Consider the following 15,309-nt stretch of genomic DNA (forward strand, 5'->3'; position numbering starts at 1 on the left):
CCTGTGCACTGCATTTGGTGATTTTCTGCCCTAATGCACATTCACATCTGGTAGCTGTCCAGTACAACCACAGTCTGAACTGAACAGGTCATGAAAGACCGTTACCTTGTTTAAGTGCAGCTAAGCAGGGCTAAAGACCCATATAAATTCCTATTTCAAGGTAAGAGACTGCAGCGGTGACCTTCTGGTCATACACATGCTTCTCTAACCTTTATTTCGCCGCTGCCAACCCCCCCAGTGTTACCCCTCAGTTCCCCCTGAACGAGTCCAGGCTGACTGTTACCTGGCCGATGATGGATGTTGTCTAGAGAGCCGCACTTGGAGGTCACGTGGCTCAAGTCAATCTTCTTGTTCTGTATCATCACCTGGAAGAAGCAAAGTCAGGAAAAGACAAGGTCAGAGCTAACAGTTCTCCAAGAGGTTACAAACTCCCGCTGACCTCAAAATGATCCTCAGACAGAGGATCCAAATAGTATCTTCCCTTTTCTGAATTACAGTATATCTGAGCGTTAGCTGCTGCTTGAAGAAAATGACTGGGTCTCAACTGAGGAATTAAGGCTGCAGTTTTCCACGTTCCAACACAGTGACATCTAACTGCATGTGATTATTACAAAACACAAGCAAGAAAGCACAAGAGTCGGTGACAATTAAATAACAGTCCTTGTGTTCTGCTGTGTGGAGAGCTGCTGGTGTCTGTTAAACCAACCAAACCAAGATCGAATACAAGCTCTGTGCTGTGACTGTGTCTTGAGCTAAAAATGTTTTGGCACATTCAAAAAACCTGTCAAATATGCACAGTGAGGTTTCAGCGTAAGACAGTACAGTAGGAGTGCACAGTAGAAAGCGGCCACAGGCGGAGAGGAGATAAGGATATGTAGCTATGTGACACACCCTGGGGATCTGGAGAGAAAACCACAGAGAGATATAGGAGGAGTGAACCGATGGGACAGCAAACAGAGCGGAGCTACGAAGCTTTAGACACAGCACAATGAACGAGAGGAGATACACCACATCCTGAGATGAATCACTGGGACACGCCTGTGGTCAGCGATCACTTTGCCAAGTCACCGATTTAACTGATATGACTTTTGTAACCAATGATTTGGTCTTCATTTTTTCTTTTTTTTTTTTGTCTTTTGCTTTCTTACATGGCCCGAGAGGAGAAAAAAAAAAAAAAAAAACGACAGGAAAAGTGAGACGTGATGAACAACGCAGGTCGTGAGCCACGTTACTGAACCACAACACCATGATCTACCAGGAGGCCCTTACACATGCAGAACACCAGCACAGAAATACAGCATGAGTGTAAAAACAGAGATGAGATGTGGTTTGTGTCGGCGTGGGTGAACATCAGGCTGCAGGTTGGCTCGTCTCTCCAGCGATCAGGTTGTTATGAAACTGTACTGTTGGAACCTTCTTCATTCATATGATGTTCTCTTTTTGCATTATTTATAAAGCAAAACCTATCTAGTATTTTTATACTACAGTTTGGCAGGAAGGGAGAGGTGCACTCAGGTGTATTAAGTGCATATTTAGTAACAGAATCGGTCTGCATTATAAACCATTAACTTTGTAATTTTGCACCTGTAATATGATATTCAGTTATTTTCAGTTATTTGAAAGAGAACTGATGAAGCATTTTAGTGAGGACGATCCTATATTCTACATCAGAATTTGATCTGTATGAATAAAACAAATCTATGCACAAAAGATAATCTTGAAAGGTAGAAAAATAGGTGAAAATAAATGTGATTTTTGGCTGGCTTTCTTTTCTTTTCTTTTTGTTTCCTACAATTGGACGAAATATTTAATTGGAACTTTGGTAGAAATGATTTGTCATATAAAACTGAATATTTATGTGTTACATTTGTTGTAAAGTTTATGGTTGTTGTTGTGTTTGTAAAGCAAATTTACACTTGCTATTTATTTTGTATTAAACTAAAAAAAACTCTGTCGTGATTCTTCTGATTGACATGTTTAAGGCTTTACAGCTGCTAATTTGAGGGAATCATTTTGTGAACCAAGGCAAAACAAATGTGAGAGTGGTGGAAAAATATTTTGTAACACCACTTTCTACAACCACCATGTCTGTAATGCATTATAAACATACTTATGTGTTATACTGCACTTAAAGCAATGTAAAATTATAGTTTTAAGTACTCATAAATATTTGCTTTAAGCAAAGTATAAAGCATTATAAGTACAGTATGTTTATAGAGCAAAGTTTTTATAGTGTTGCTAACATTTTTATCATGTCTTATCAGTTGGTGTGTTAGAGGCTGGTAACAATCATGACCAATATCACTAGTCCTTTCATTCATACACATGTGTCACTACTGAGTTTAAAGGGACGAATATCTCCTTTTTGTTTAGTTTTTAAACATGAGATATGAGTAATTAGATAGCTGGGGTTTATTTTACATTTATTTGTGGGTAAGCAAGTTTAGTTTAGTAGTCACTAAAAATCTGTAAATTGAAAATCTTTTCTTTATTTATTATTTACATCTAACTGATGTCTTTTAAAAGCTTAATTAGTGATTATGTACATATTTAAAGACCACTGATTTTATGTTTCTCTGTGTGCAGTGAAACACAGTTTGGAATCACACTGATCCAAACAGTAACAATTTAACCAGTAAATATTGCCACTTCTGCAAAACTGGAATTAAAACAATTGTTTGTTTGTTTTTTGTATGGCTGCAGAAACTGAAAATCTTCCACTAACAACTGTGATTTTCTTGAAATGATTAGTTCTTGTTTCTGGTAAACGCCGCTATGAAATTTACCCAACACGGTTATATAAACTGCCATGAATTTTCTGTACCACATGATCTGTTTTTTTAACCTCTTGGAAGGAAGATGAAACACGTTTCTGTCTCCCCAGTAAAATGGAGTTGTGAGATGCAAATATAAAAAGAGAGACTACGGTGAGAGAAGTTTTAATTGCCTTAATGTAATCATGAAGCTTGCATAACTGTGCTTTTAATTGCATTAGACAGCAGATGGAGCACACACTGTACCTGCTACCTTTAGATGGCTTTAATTGGAGTTAATCAACTAAGTGCTTCATGCAGAGTGCTACAGTAGTTTTAGGGTCTTCTTTCTAACTGATGTACAATAAAAGTGAAACACGCAAGCACCACATGAATAAAAGATGTTTGTGTTATTCTTCTTAAGCCTCTAAGAGTGCACCTTCGCCAGTAATAGTGAAATTAAATGTCACAGCGCATGGAAATAATGACGTAAACGGTGCAAAGTGCAGCTGATCTTGACAGAAATTACAATGCACTGCTGGATTACCAGCGACAGTTTGCTTCCGCTTAATGTGTCTCTCCTCTACTGAGTCACCAAATTAGCAAAAAGACACAGACAAAGATTTTTTTTTCTTTTAACCAAGGCTAAAAAAGATGTCAAAACCACAGCTACAGTCCTGAATGTCATAAAGCGCTGGAGGACGAGACATTCAGCCCTCAGTATCATCGCAGGACACAAACCAATACTGGAAAAACTGCTCGTGTCGATCGAGATCAAGAGCAGTCAGGCACAGAGCACCAACACTGCTGCTGTAATGAGTGAGTGACTTTACAGTAAACTGGGAAGCTGTAAAGTGAGGTGCAAATAAAAAAAAAAAACACTGAAAAAAACACAACACAACAGAGAAATAACACTGACATGAACACAGAGACAATGGATTTGTGGCACAAGACTCACGTTTCCACCTCCTGCCGAGTAGCCCCGCCTGTCCAAGGACCCACACCTAGACTGAACATGGCTATAGTCCAGCTTAACACTGGGGATGAGAACCTGCAGGGGCGGAGGTGAGGAATGAGGTGGGAGAAGGCTCGGGCTTTTCTGGCATGGCACTTCATTTGAAACGTCTCTTAAACAGATGGTATCCCCCCACTGTTTACATATTCTCTCCTAGTCATTTGTTTGACTGTAGACAGTAATATTTGACCTGGTGGTTCCCTTGTTGCTCTTGACAAACATATGCCTCTAAACTAACAGGCAAGCAAGATTAACCTCACTGCATGAGCTTTGACTCTCCATGTGCAATTCAAGTACTCAATTACTTAGTTACATTTTCAAATAAGCAGTCTGTTACCGGTACCACCAGTGCAAGAACTACCTCTGCCTGGAGAGCTTACTGTCTTTTTTTGCATTTGAGACAGAGGTTGGACGGCCCACTGTTTCGAAAGACACTGAAATCGCAATGAATCTCAAGTTGGGTCTCGAGATGGAGGTATTGAACAAATTCCTCACTTTCTTTACTTTCTTCAAGTCGATGTTCCACCACCATCCAGCCCACCTCTGGAGAGGCTTTTTAGCTTTTGAAGTCTCATCCGAAGCACATTTCGAAAAACTTCTCCTGTGATATTAAAGAATAAACTACAGAGAACTATGGTTGGGTGAGTCTGTTTGATTTGTTTGTATGTGGGGAATGTGTTTTTAGAGGCCAACTGGTGCCTTATTACATGTTGAAACATGCTACCTGTTTAATGCCTCTGTCCAGGTCATTGTCAGATCATCAGGACGATATAACCTCCTCTATCCTCTACCAGGAGCGTTTCTACCACCTGATTATGCTGACTTGCTCAGATTTTTGTGGTTCTACCATGGATAAGTTGGTTATGCAGTTTAATAGTTTCCTTTTTGTCTCTCTTTATGATTGCAGGTCTGCACAGGGGCTTTTATTTTGAAAACTGACCAGATTCTCTTTGATGTTTCTGTCTGATTCCCTGCCCGCTCCAGCTCTGTATTATCCGCAGAGCAGAGCGGAGAAGCACTTCAGGGATGCGCTGCAGCACGGCTGGTGGAACCACAAGCATTGTGTAGAATGTAACACGACACAGCCACAAGTTACTTTTAAAAGTAACATTCCCCGACACTGGTTTCTGGTTTCGTCTGGATCCTCTTTACTCTAGGCTGGCCTCAAAAAAATCACTATAACACCTTTTAAAACGAGGCAACTCCTCGAGAACATACTTGAAAAAGTTGCTAGAATTTCCACCATTGTTTTGCAGTTCTTGCATTCAGACTCAAGATGCAAAATAAAAGCAGCGAACACTTGAGACCCTTAGTTTAGGGTGCGAGGATGATAAATAATGAGTGTGCTGTGATGGTAAATGGCTCTCTGTAGCTGCAAGGAGAGAAAGCAGGAGTGAGATGCAGACACAGCAGAGTAACAATAAATACATTTTACCCAGCAGCACAGTGAAAGCAATGGGAATTAGACCAGAGAGCAGGAAAAAGACATACATACATATTCAACGCATTTTGTGGAGACAGGACTAAAGATTTCTAAAGGAGCAAATCAATACGCTCTTAGAAATAAAGGTGCTAACTAGAACCATAAAGGGTTCCTCAGCTTCGTCTCCAGAGGAGAACTCTTTTTGGTTCTCAGTAAAACCTTTACTTTCAACTCTTTCAGAGTTCAACCTAGAACCGACCATAAACGGTTATATCTAGAACCATTGGTGAAAAGGTCCACCCAAGACCCCCTATGAGAGGTTCTAAAGGAGAACCCTTCTGTGGTTCATTGGTTGAACCCTCTCTGGAGGTTCTATCCAGAACCTTCCCACCTTCTAAGGGTGTTAACAAGAATCTGCCCAGGGAGTTCTACCAAGAACCTTATTATATTCCAAGAATTTTATCTAGAACCCATCAACAGGGTTCTCCCAAGAGCCTTTTAATAATCCATGGGTTTTATCTACAACCCATCTAGGGGGTTCTACAGAGAACCTTTTTCTATTCAAAGGGTTTTATCTAGAACCCACCCAGGGGTTGTACTGAAAACTTTTTTTATTCCTAGGATTTTACCTAGAACCGATCCAGGGGGTTCTACCGAGAACCCTTTTCAATTACGGTACACAGAAAACCTGACGTAAGGGTTCTTCAGGGATTTTTAAAAGTCCCTGAAGAACTCTTTGCTTCCGAAAAGGGTTATTTGGCAGAAAAGGTTTGAACCCTTAGTCCTACAAAAGAACCTTTGACGAACAGTGTTCCTCAGAAGCAAATGGTTCTCAGCAGAACCTCAGCCCTTTGAGAAGAACTCTTTTGGAACCCTTATTTCTGAGAGTGTACTTCTAAATGCTTTGAAATAGAGTTACAAATGACAAACAAAAAGAGAGAACTTCAGTTTTGAATGTGGTTGTTTGTTTGTTTACAGAGGATCCATTCGTTTCCCAGTCAGCAGTCTATTTACTGTTGTTACCGTCCCTTGAGTGAGTCACACAGTGATGAAATTTCTATTAAGTTTGTCCTACTGGTGTTAAGTTGAAGTGCAAACGCAGGGAATAAACTGTAGCTGAAATGAAACAGCCTTCACAACCAATAAAAGTGACACCATAAAAAAGTGCCCCCAGTTTGAGCTGATAATGGCGCGCAGTCCTGAATAAAACGTTGGAAATTAGAAATGAAACTGTACATAACCATTCTTTGAGCTGTTTCATTTTCCAGAGAAGCGCTCCTCATTCCATTATGATAATTAATTAGGGATGATGTTTTATCATCTGGTCCTAATTAAAATAATATAAACGCTTTGGGCCTTTTCTTTTCTTTTGACGTCAACCTGTCCTCTGTGCAGCGCAGTGAATGAACAATGACAGAAGAAGAGTCACACGTTTAACTTGACAAAAAATTAACAAAAATGACTGAATCTGTAGTCAGAACAGACCCACAAAACTTCACATTACTGTGAAACATGGGACACACACCACACTATAAGTAAGGCTGGGAAATATAGAATTCTATTATTATTATTATTATTAGCATTATAACTTTTCCTGGTTTTATAGGCTGCATTACAGTAGTAGTTTCTAAACTTACCACACTCTTACCAATAAAGAGGTTAACTAGAACTATAAAGGGTTCTTCGGCTGTTCCCCTGAGGAGATCCCTTTATGATTCCTGGTAGAACCTTTTGTAAAGGACTTTTGAGGGTTCTACCTAGAACCAAACATAAAGGGTTTTTCCTACTACCGTCAGAAAAAATAAATCATCCAGATCCTTCTGTGAGAGATTTAAAAGAACCCTTCTGTGGTGTAATGGTTCCACCCAGGACCCCCAGAGAACTCTTCTATAGTCCAAGAGTTTTATCTAGAACCCACACAGGGGATTCTACCGAGAACCCCTTTATACACAAAGAACCCTTGATGAACCTTTTCCTTAAAAAAAGGTTCTTTAGAAGCAAATGGCTCTGGGTAGAACCTCAGCCTTATTTCCAAGTGTGCAGACTGTTTTAGTGGTTCTGTTATTTATATCCACATTACTGATGATAATTTAACAAAAACCTCATCATATTTTGTGAAAGCGCTGATCGTCATCTCTACAATATCGTTGCAATATCGATATTGAGCTGTTTGGTTAAAAATATTGATATTTGATTTTGTCAATATCACCCAGCCCGAGCTGGAAACAATTATGCTGGCAGGGAGGAAAAATAACAGAATAAAGGAGATCAAACCATTTTCACTTTGTCTGTAAAATTCATCTTTCGCGTGAGCATCATTCAGAACGAAACATTTTACAAAAGAAGCAAATTATGACCGGAGTAAACAACTGGAAATTGGAGCTATTACCAGGAAAGGGAAAAACTAGAAAACTCAATAACAGACCCACGACTAGTCTCTCAAAACATCTCAAATAAATTTAGCCGCAACAAGATGCTAAAAACTACCAACACAAGACGAAACCTAATATGAACGGTATTAAAGGATTAAATGGGAAACCAACCGAAGAAAAAGTGATTCCTGTAGGTATTACTTCTTCTTATTTAGCCTCCCTCTGATGGGAAGAGGAGCCACAGGTGTTAGATGCAGCCGGTGGGACTTAAAGTGACTCGCTCAAGGATATTTGAGCACAGCAGGTGTTTGCCAGCATATGGCTCCTTTGGTCATCTGGGTCTCTCTAACCATGAGGCCACCTTGGTGCCAGATAGTTGGGTTATTTTGAGTTTTATGGCACTGCTCTGCTCTCACAGCAAGAAGGTGGCTAAAATCAGAAGCTGTCAGACCAGTTGCTACGTTTATATTGGTTGCTCATGTGTATGTGAGTAAAAAATAAGATACATATAAGATCAAAGGAAACTAAAGTGGAATAACAGGGAGTGCAGGTAAGACACAAACTATGGCACTATGATCCTAGACTATCAAGTATCCAGATTTGCACAACACAACAAAAGGCACTTGCTGCACGTCACTTAATCAGACTTAACTAGAATTAATCTAAATAAAGTTCTCCTTCATCGAAGGATTAATAGGGAGGAGAACAATCAGCCACGACAGAAAGGTACATACATTTCCTCCACGGGGAGAGTGCTTCAGATTATCCTTGGAGTTGCATTTTGACAGTACGAGACTGAAGTCCGGCTTCTTGTTTAAAATATGAGTCTATGAAGAAATACAGAGATAGTGTGGGCCTTTTGCATGAATTAACACTTACAACACCACTGGGAGGGGAGACTACAGAGGATACTGATGTACAATATTTTGCAAAATGTTTCATATAGATAAATGATAAATATTTCCAAGGAGGCTTTGTGTGCCTGCCTGTTTGAGTGCATGAGAAAGTGTCATGAGCATGTGCACTAATGGATTTTCTATAGATGTTGCATTGTTTAATGTATGAAACAAATACACCAAGTTTTCTGAAAGTTGTCCTGTCAACCATTTATCAACCCCAGTTAAGAATTTCCTCCAAAACAAGCAAAAAATACTGTCATTTATCCTCTAAAATATTGTATTCTTGCTCCCTAAATTTTAATAAACCTGATTTGTTACAGCTGAAGTAGACAAATTTTGGTTTGAATGCAGGAAAAAAGCATCTCAAACTGTGTGGTTCTTTTTATTTTGTTAACGTTCTGGCCTTTAGACATTCTTCAAGATCAAACGTGACCGAAAATTACAAACCTGATGGTGGTTGGACAATTTACAAGAGGCCTTCAGCAAATCACAGCCTCAAACAGCCAATCAATCAATCAGATCATTTCAAACAAAATGACAAGAACCACTATTAGCACATGTAGGAATCTAAGAGCTACATTAATTTTTCTATATTCAAAAATGTTAAAACTAAATTTACAATGGATACCTGAAAGATATACAGATAAATTAAATTATGCTAATTATGATGTTCATATAAAGCTGATGTTAAACTGTAACTGATCATCTTTCAGATATTCACTGTAAATATCTGTGGTAAATGTTTTTTTCCCCGTGTTCAAGTCTACTTTCAGTGATCAGCTCCTCAATATACTACCATCTCACATGAGATAGGAACAGACATTATTATTATATGGGGTAATTGTTACTGTGTTCTCATGGTAAAGCTGATAAACAGGCCAGAAACTTGGTGTATTCCTTTAAAAAGACCTACAGAGCCTGGAGTGTGGCACTCAAATAAATACAGACTTTTTACAGTTCACTTATAATCACAAATAATTCAGTTATTGTAAATTAAAACTACTATAAGGAACTTTTTTGTTGATTTGGGAGGCCTCTGTGGACAAAGGTGGTAGTGTTTTCGCCATCAAAAATCTTTTTAACTGGGTAACATACGACTTGCCTTAACTTTGCCAGAGAAAATGTAAACACAGGTTTGTTTCATTTGCTCTCAAGGAAAATCCAACTACACAGAAATACCTAATAGTCTTAAGGATGGTCTGAGGCATCAGTAATAAAATGAGACATTTTCATAACCGATTTAAAACTCTTTGAAGTAGCTTTAAGTTATGGGCCAATTTAAAAAAAAAAAATACTATTATAAGGTAATTAATTACATTTCAGTTGAAATGATGCATGCATAAACTCAAAATTTAAAAATATCAAATTACAAATTAACGACTGATACTTTTACAGTCCTTTGGTTGATAATTAATGCTCATTAAATTCTGCCTGTCATATTCCATTTGACAATTCACAGTTTAGTCACAGTCTTTTTAATGAGGGGTTTATTTAAAGAAGGACATCTTGAATTTCAAAATGTCCAAGCACCTAAAAATTAAATTTAGTCTTGCTCTGATCCCACACACGACTCCCTCCCACAGCAGCTGACCAAACAGCTCCCACTGCTGCTCCGTGGGTTGGACTTGATATTTAAAACTAAAATATCAATTAATCATGGATGAAAAAAAAAAAAAAAAAAAAAAAAGTCAGAAAAGTACCGATTGTCAAACAAAATGATTTGATATAAAGGACCAGTGTGTAGAATTTAGGGCATCTAGTGGTGAGCCTGCACACTGACAACACCTTGTTCTGCCAAGAATTTAGGAAAAACTCTGGTGGTATCTAGAGCCAGTGTTTAGTTTGTCTGTCATGGGCTTCTGTAGCAACATGGCTGTGCAACATGGTGGACCCCGCGGCTTCTGTAGAAATATATGGCTCATTTTAAGGAAACAAATCTAACAACTCTTATTTCAAGGTGATTATTCGCTAATAAAAAAACTTACTTATGAATATTATATTCAATTTCTGCCACATTCTGCCAATAAATCCCCATAAATCTTACACACCGGACATTTAATGTTTTCTTAACTTTGACTTTATTAATGCCTCATTAAAATGTAAATTTAATCAATCAAAAACAGTCTTTCAAATTTATTAATGTATTAATTAATTAAAACTAAACAGTGCAAAGGTTTTTAATTATTTCAGTGGCGCACTCTTATCCAGGCTCTGTAAAACACTAGGTGCCATAATTAACAGTTCTGAGGTGTACCAGCAGGTCCTGGGTCCAGGTCACACTGTGTGCCGCTGACAGACACAGAGTGACGGAGATGAAGCGCAGCACTGACTTCCAGATCCAAGAGGCCCTGTGTTTGGATTCTGGTGGCATATTTTGGTCCCTGTGATTCTACGAGGACAATCATTGGACATGTCAGTGGACGGGCAGATGCCTGCTATGGGCAAAGGGGAGGCTCACTACGGCTGCTTGGAAACTGGAACTACTTGGACCACAGAGCTGCTGGGAACTACTAAAGGTCAGGAGAGGAGTGAATTCCTGTCATCAGCTGAAAACATGACTGCATTTTTTGGTTCTGACATGGTGGAAACAGGAGCTTACTGCGTAAAAACGATATGAGGGGAAGTTCAGGAATGTTTCAGTCACAGAGGGCACAAGACAGACAAGGGGCCGAGAAGAAGATCACAGCAGAAGCATAGCAAGACCACAGAAAAAGTTAAGAAAACTTCAAGGCAACTTACTTCAATAGATTTTTTAGTTTTGAGCCCAACTCAAACTCTTAAGTTTTGAAAAGTTTTACCAACTAATATGTTTTTTTCTTAGATAATTTGCTTTTCTTAATTAGATAACTTTGAATCTTTGAGTTTTAGAAACACCCAAAATTTGTATTTCAAAAATTGTTGAATAAAATCAAGTGAAGGGAATAATGGTCAATAATTCGAGGAGTTCTAAAACTCAGATTCAAGTTTATCTAAAAAAGAAAAGTTAATTAGCTCAAAATATAATAGGTTGGCAAATTTTCTTAAGTTTATTAAAATCTAATTAAATGTAAGAACTCAACTCAAAAATCTACTGAAGGAAGTTGCCTTGAAATTATGAGTTTTCTCAACTTTTTCTTTTTCTTATAATGCAGTTTCAAATATTCTGTTGAAGAAGAAGAAGAAGAAGAAGAAGAAGAAGAAGAAGATTAGAGAGAAAAATTAAAAACTGCATACTGTGGTTTATAACATAAAAAGACTGCATAAAGCTTTTTGGGTAATACTTTATTGGAAGAGATGTGCATAAGACTGTCATTGTCTTTGTTATAACCTGACATTAACACTCTACCAACTGAGATACCAGACCATCATTCATCATTCAAAGACTTTTTCATGTTAAAGACAGGTGTCCTGACATGGTTATGACAATGTAATGACAGTCTTATGCACACTCCTTCAAATAAAGGATCAAATAAATACCTTATAATATATATTATTAGACTTGGTTGAGTAATTCTTCATCACTTGTGAGCTAAAATTATCACTTACACTTTTGATATAAAGCACAGTCATCCAACAGTGACAGTAAGGGACCACATTAATAATTCATTAACATAATAATATAATTAAAGTAGAATTAAACTAATACATGCTACATTGTATTCAAATGCCACAGGTGAACTCCTTGCTCTATTTCTGTTGTCGTCCTGTAAATCACATTCAGTAGTTATTCATCCCTCTCTGAGATGCTTTTGAGACACAGATAGTAGCGTTTAGGCAAAGTGTTTGTCTAGACGATTCTTCCTTAGTCTCATTAAACATACATATGCCTCAAAACCCCTTCTCATCATAAGATCATAAAGTCACTGCCTTAAGAGACAAATTAAATTTTAACTTTATGTCTGGCAGCTTGTGGCTAAAAGGGAAGCGGGCATATCGGGACAATCGTTCTGCCCAGACATTCACCCCTGTGTTTAGACGAAAGCTGCCACCACCGTTTTGTGTCTGACAAGAGACACCTTCTGCTACCCAGGGCTGACACACACACACTCACATACACACACACACACACACACACACACACACACACACACACACACACACACACACACACACACACGCAGGCACATGCACTGTGGGGCTGTGGGTAAAGGCACTGAACATTTTCTAGACCAAAACAAAACATTAAGTAACAACAGCCTTCAGTAAAGGACACCTACTTGAAATGCAAAGACTAAAGTTTGATTTTATGATCATTAACTCATTTTGTTTTAACTCAGGTCGCTCTGTGAGTCGCTGGGTTGGTCGATCCAAAAAATTTCCCCACTCTTTCGTTGCCACAGTTTTCACCCTAGAAGGCTAAATATTTGTTTTCCTGCAAACTGGCTAAAAGGAGGCGTGGCGGTAGGAGTGAAAGGTAAAGGTACATAACTTCCAAATGGATTCACAGACATGTAAAAGATTTTGTGGTAAGACTGGTCAGGAGCCAAAGGACAGCTGATTAACTGTAATAAATTGCTGTGTGCATCTAATAAGGAGGTGACACCAGATGTAAAAGGTGTGATATGTTCACAGCAAAAACAAAGGACCCAAATTCACCCTCAAGCATTGGTCCACCACTTCCACAGCACCATGACTGCAGCTACAAACCTGCCCAACATGGCACTTGGGAGTAAACAATGGACTACACATCCTGTCAAGGCAAACTCTCACAAATTCTCACATTAGGTGACAACTTTCTAGCCAAAATAAAAGTTGAGATTAAAAAAATGTACGATGCAAGTCATGAACTGTCCCCCTCTCTGCACAGCCTGCCACTTTTTCACCCTGCAGACATCTCTACTCTAAAAGAGACTTGGGCGTTAGCAACAACACTGCCAGCCTTGATATAGTATAAGAACAAATTATGACGCAGCATGCATGCTTGCACACACACACACACGCACAAACGTGCACAGGAACTCCACTTTCTCCATTTCTCCTGCAGATGACAGGCAGGCGTTTGGAACATGATCCCTCCCTATTTTATGGCTGGCTGCACAGAGCAGCGCTGAGACCTAGCAAGTCATAAAGATGTCAGCCAAACGCTTAGACTCCTAATCAGGTCATCAGTGGAGGCTTGTAAGAGGTGATGGCTACAGACACGCTGCTGTTTTCATCACTATTCTTCCTGCTGCAGCGCTGACTCCGTGTTTTAGACTCATGCTGGAACACGATATTTGTCAAACTGTGGGGTATACGCTCCCAAACACCCTGCTAATGCAGATTCCGTGCAGTGGCAGAAAACACGATTTGAAATGCAGATTTGTGTCGGCTGAAGTGCTGTCCTCTGTTCACAGAGCTGGGGGAAAAAACTGAAGGGACAAATACTGCTCAGAGTCGCACAGTGAGATGTCAAACTCAGGTCACTGAAATTTGGGGCCTCGAAATTGTACAGTTGAGGGGTATGATATAACTTAAGCACACACTTGACATCATAGAGGCCGGTGCCCAGTTGCATAAACCACCTCAAGTTTGTCCTTGAATCAAAATATTTCCGAAAGCCAAGGGGTTCACTTGCAGTTCACTTGTTTGTTGCATAAAGCCTCTTAGACAGTCTCCTTGCCTAAGTGTCATGACTAAGGCTTTCACAGCAGTTACTATCACAACATAATACATGGTCATTCCAGTTAATATGGTTACACTTCACTCAGTGTTTTTTCATTTGGTCAGACAGCATTACCGTCCGTTATTAGCTGGCTTCACCAACACATTTAGTTAGCCTGTGTTGGCTTGTTTCTATGAAATTGACAACAAAATTTGTATTAAAGTGTTATTCTTCTCAAAGAATATGGAAAGCACAAAAAACAACCCCAAAGAAAATGTAACTATGCAGCAGATATGGAAGTAAAATCAACGTGAGAAACTATAGATGAAGTAATTAAGAACTATGAAGACATTAATGTGACGGCAAGAAAGGAGACAAAAACTGGCGAGTTTCAATAAAAGCTGATGCTGGCCATTAAACCTATGTTAATATCAAAAGTATGGCTTTAAAAGCCAGAATTAAAACCTCACAGTCGTGTGCCTCCACTAACCGGTCAAATTTACATCCTGTCTGTCCAGATTCATATAATATGCGTAGTGAAGATTTTGAAGGAATTCAAACAGAAATGGTCACTAAACTGACATGTATGTAAATATGTAAATGATGTTCCAGTGTCGCTGACCTTTGACATTTAGGATATCAACATGTCATCACCTCATCATCATACCCTATTAGACATGTAGGTAAAATGTGTAAAAACATGTTTTATGAGGTCCCACTGACGTTGGCACTTGACCTCCAAATTCTAATCAGTTTGTACCAAATCTGAAGAAATTTCATCCAGCCATTCTTGAAATATTGCGTTCGCAAGAATGGAACAAACAACCTGAAAACATAATGCCTCTGGCCACAGCTGGCCACAGCTGGCCACAGCGTGGAGGCATAAGAATTTGTTGGCTCGTCATCCACAGCTTTAGAGAGTTTTAGGTCTACAGAAATGTGGTGTTTCTGTCTGTTGCACTAGCATTTTACGCATTATGAGTTAACAAAAAATGGGCAAAACTCTTCATTTTGAGAATGACTTTTGAAGTTTAAATCAATGCACGATTGGTGTTTTAGAAATGGTTGCGAGAATTTAAAGTTTTTCTTCCACAACACATCTTTTTTTTTTTTTAAATCTCATTGTTCTTTCACACTGTTGAGTCAGCAGGTTAACTGGAGCACTAATTGCAGAAAGAGGTAGCTCAGAGACTAAGAAAAGACAGTGAATATGGAGAGGAAGGAGAAAGGGGACCATGGGAAACAAACGTATCAAGGCAGAGGAAAAAGCCAGAGGATGTTAGA

The 15,309-nt window shown here is 38.8% G+C and overlaps 1 protein-coding gene across 8 annotated transcripts in view; it reads right to left on the bottom strand.

Moving 5' to 3' along the window:
• map2 (microtubule-associated protein 2) overlaps positions 1-15,309 on the bottom strand; it is a 150,323-nt gene that overhangs the window by 8,593 nt on the left and 126,421 nt on the right. For 6 of the 8 annotated variants that reach the window (XM_084725347.1, XM_084725341.1, XM_084725343.1 and 3 more), the window contains 2 exons: positions 3,712-3,804; positions 284-365 (listed from right to left, as the gene is read on the bottom strand). In XM_084725347.1, coding sequence (XP_084581473.1) covers positions 284-365; positions 3,712-3,804 — 175 coding nt within the window. The remainder of the gene's footprint in view (positions 1-283; positions 366-3,711; positions 3,805-15,309) is intronic. The other 2 variants (XM_084725344.1, XM_084725345.1) reach the window with 1 other exon arrangement.

Source organism: Lutjanus erythropterus, chromosome 8, assembly GCF_056507025.1.
Source record: "Lutjanus erythropterus isolate fLutEry1 chromosome 8, fLutEry1.hap2, whole genome shotgun sequence".
Taxonomy (NCBI): domain Eukaryota; kingdom Metazoa; phylum Chordata; class Actinopteri; order Lutjaniformes; family Lutjanidae; genus Lutjanus; species Lutjanus erythropterus.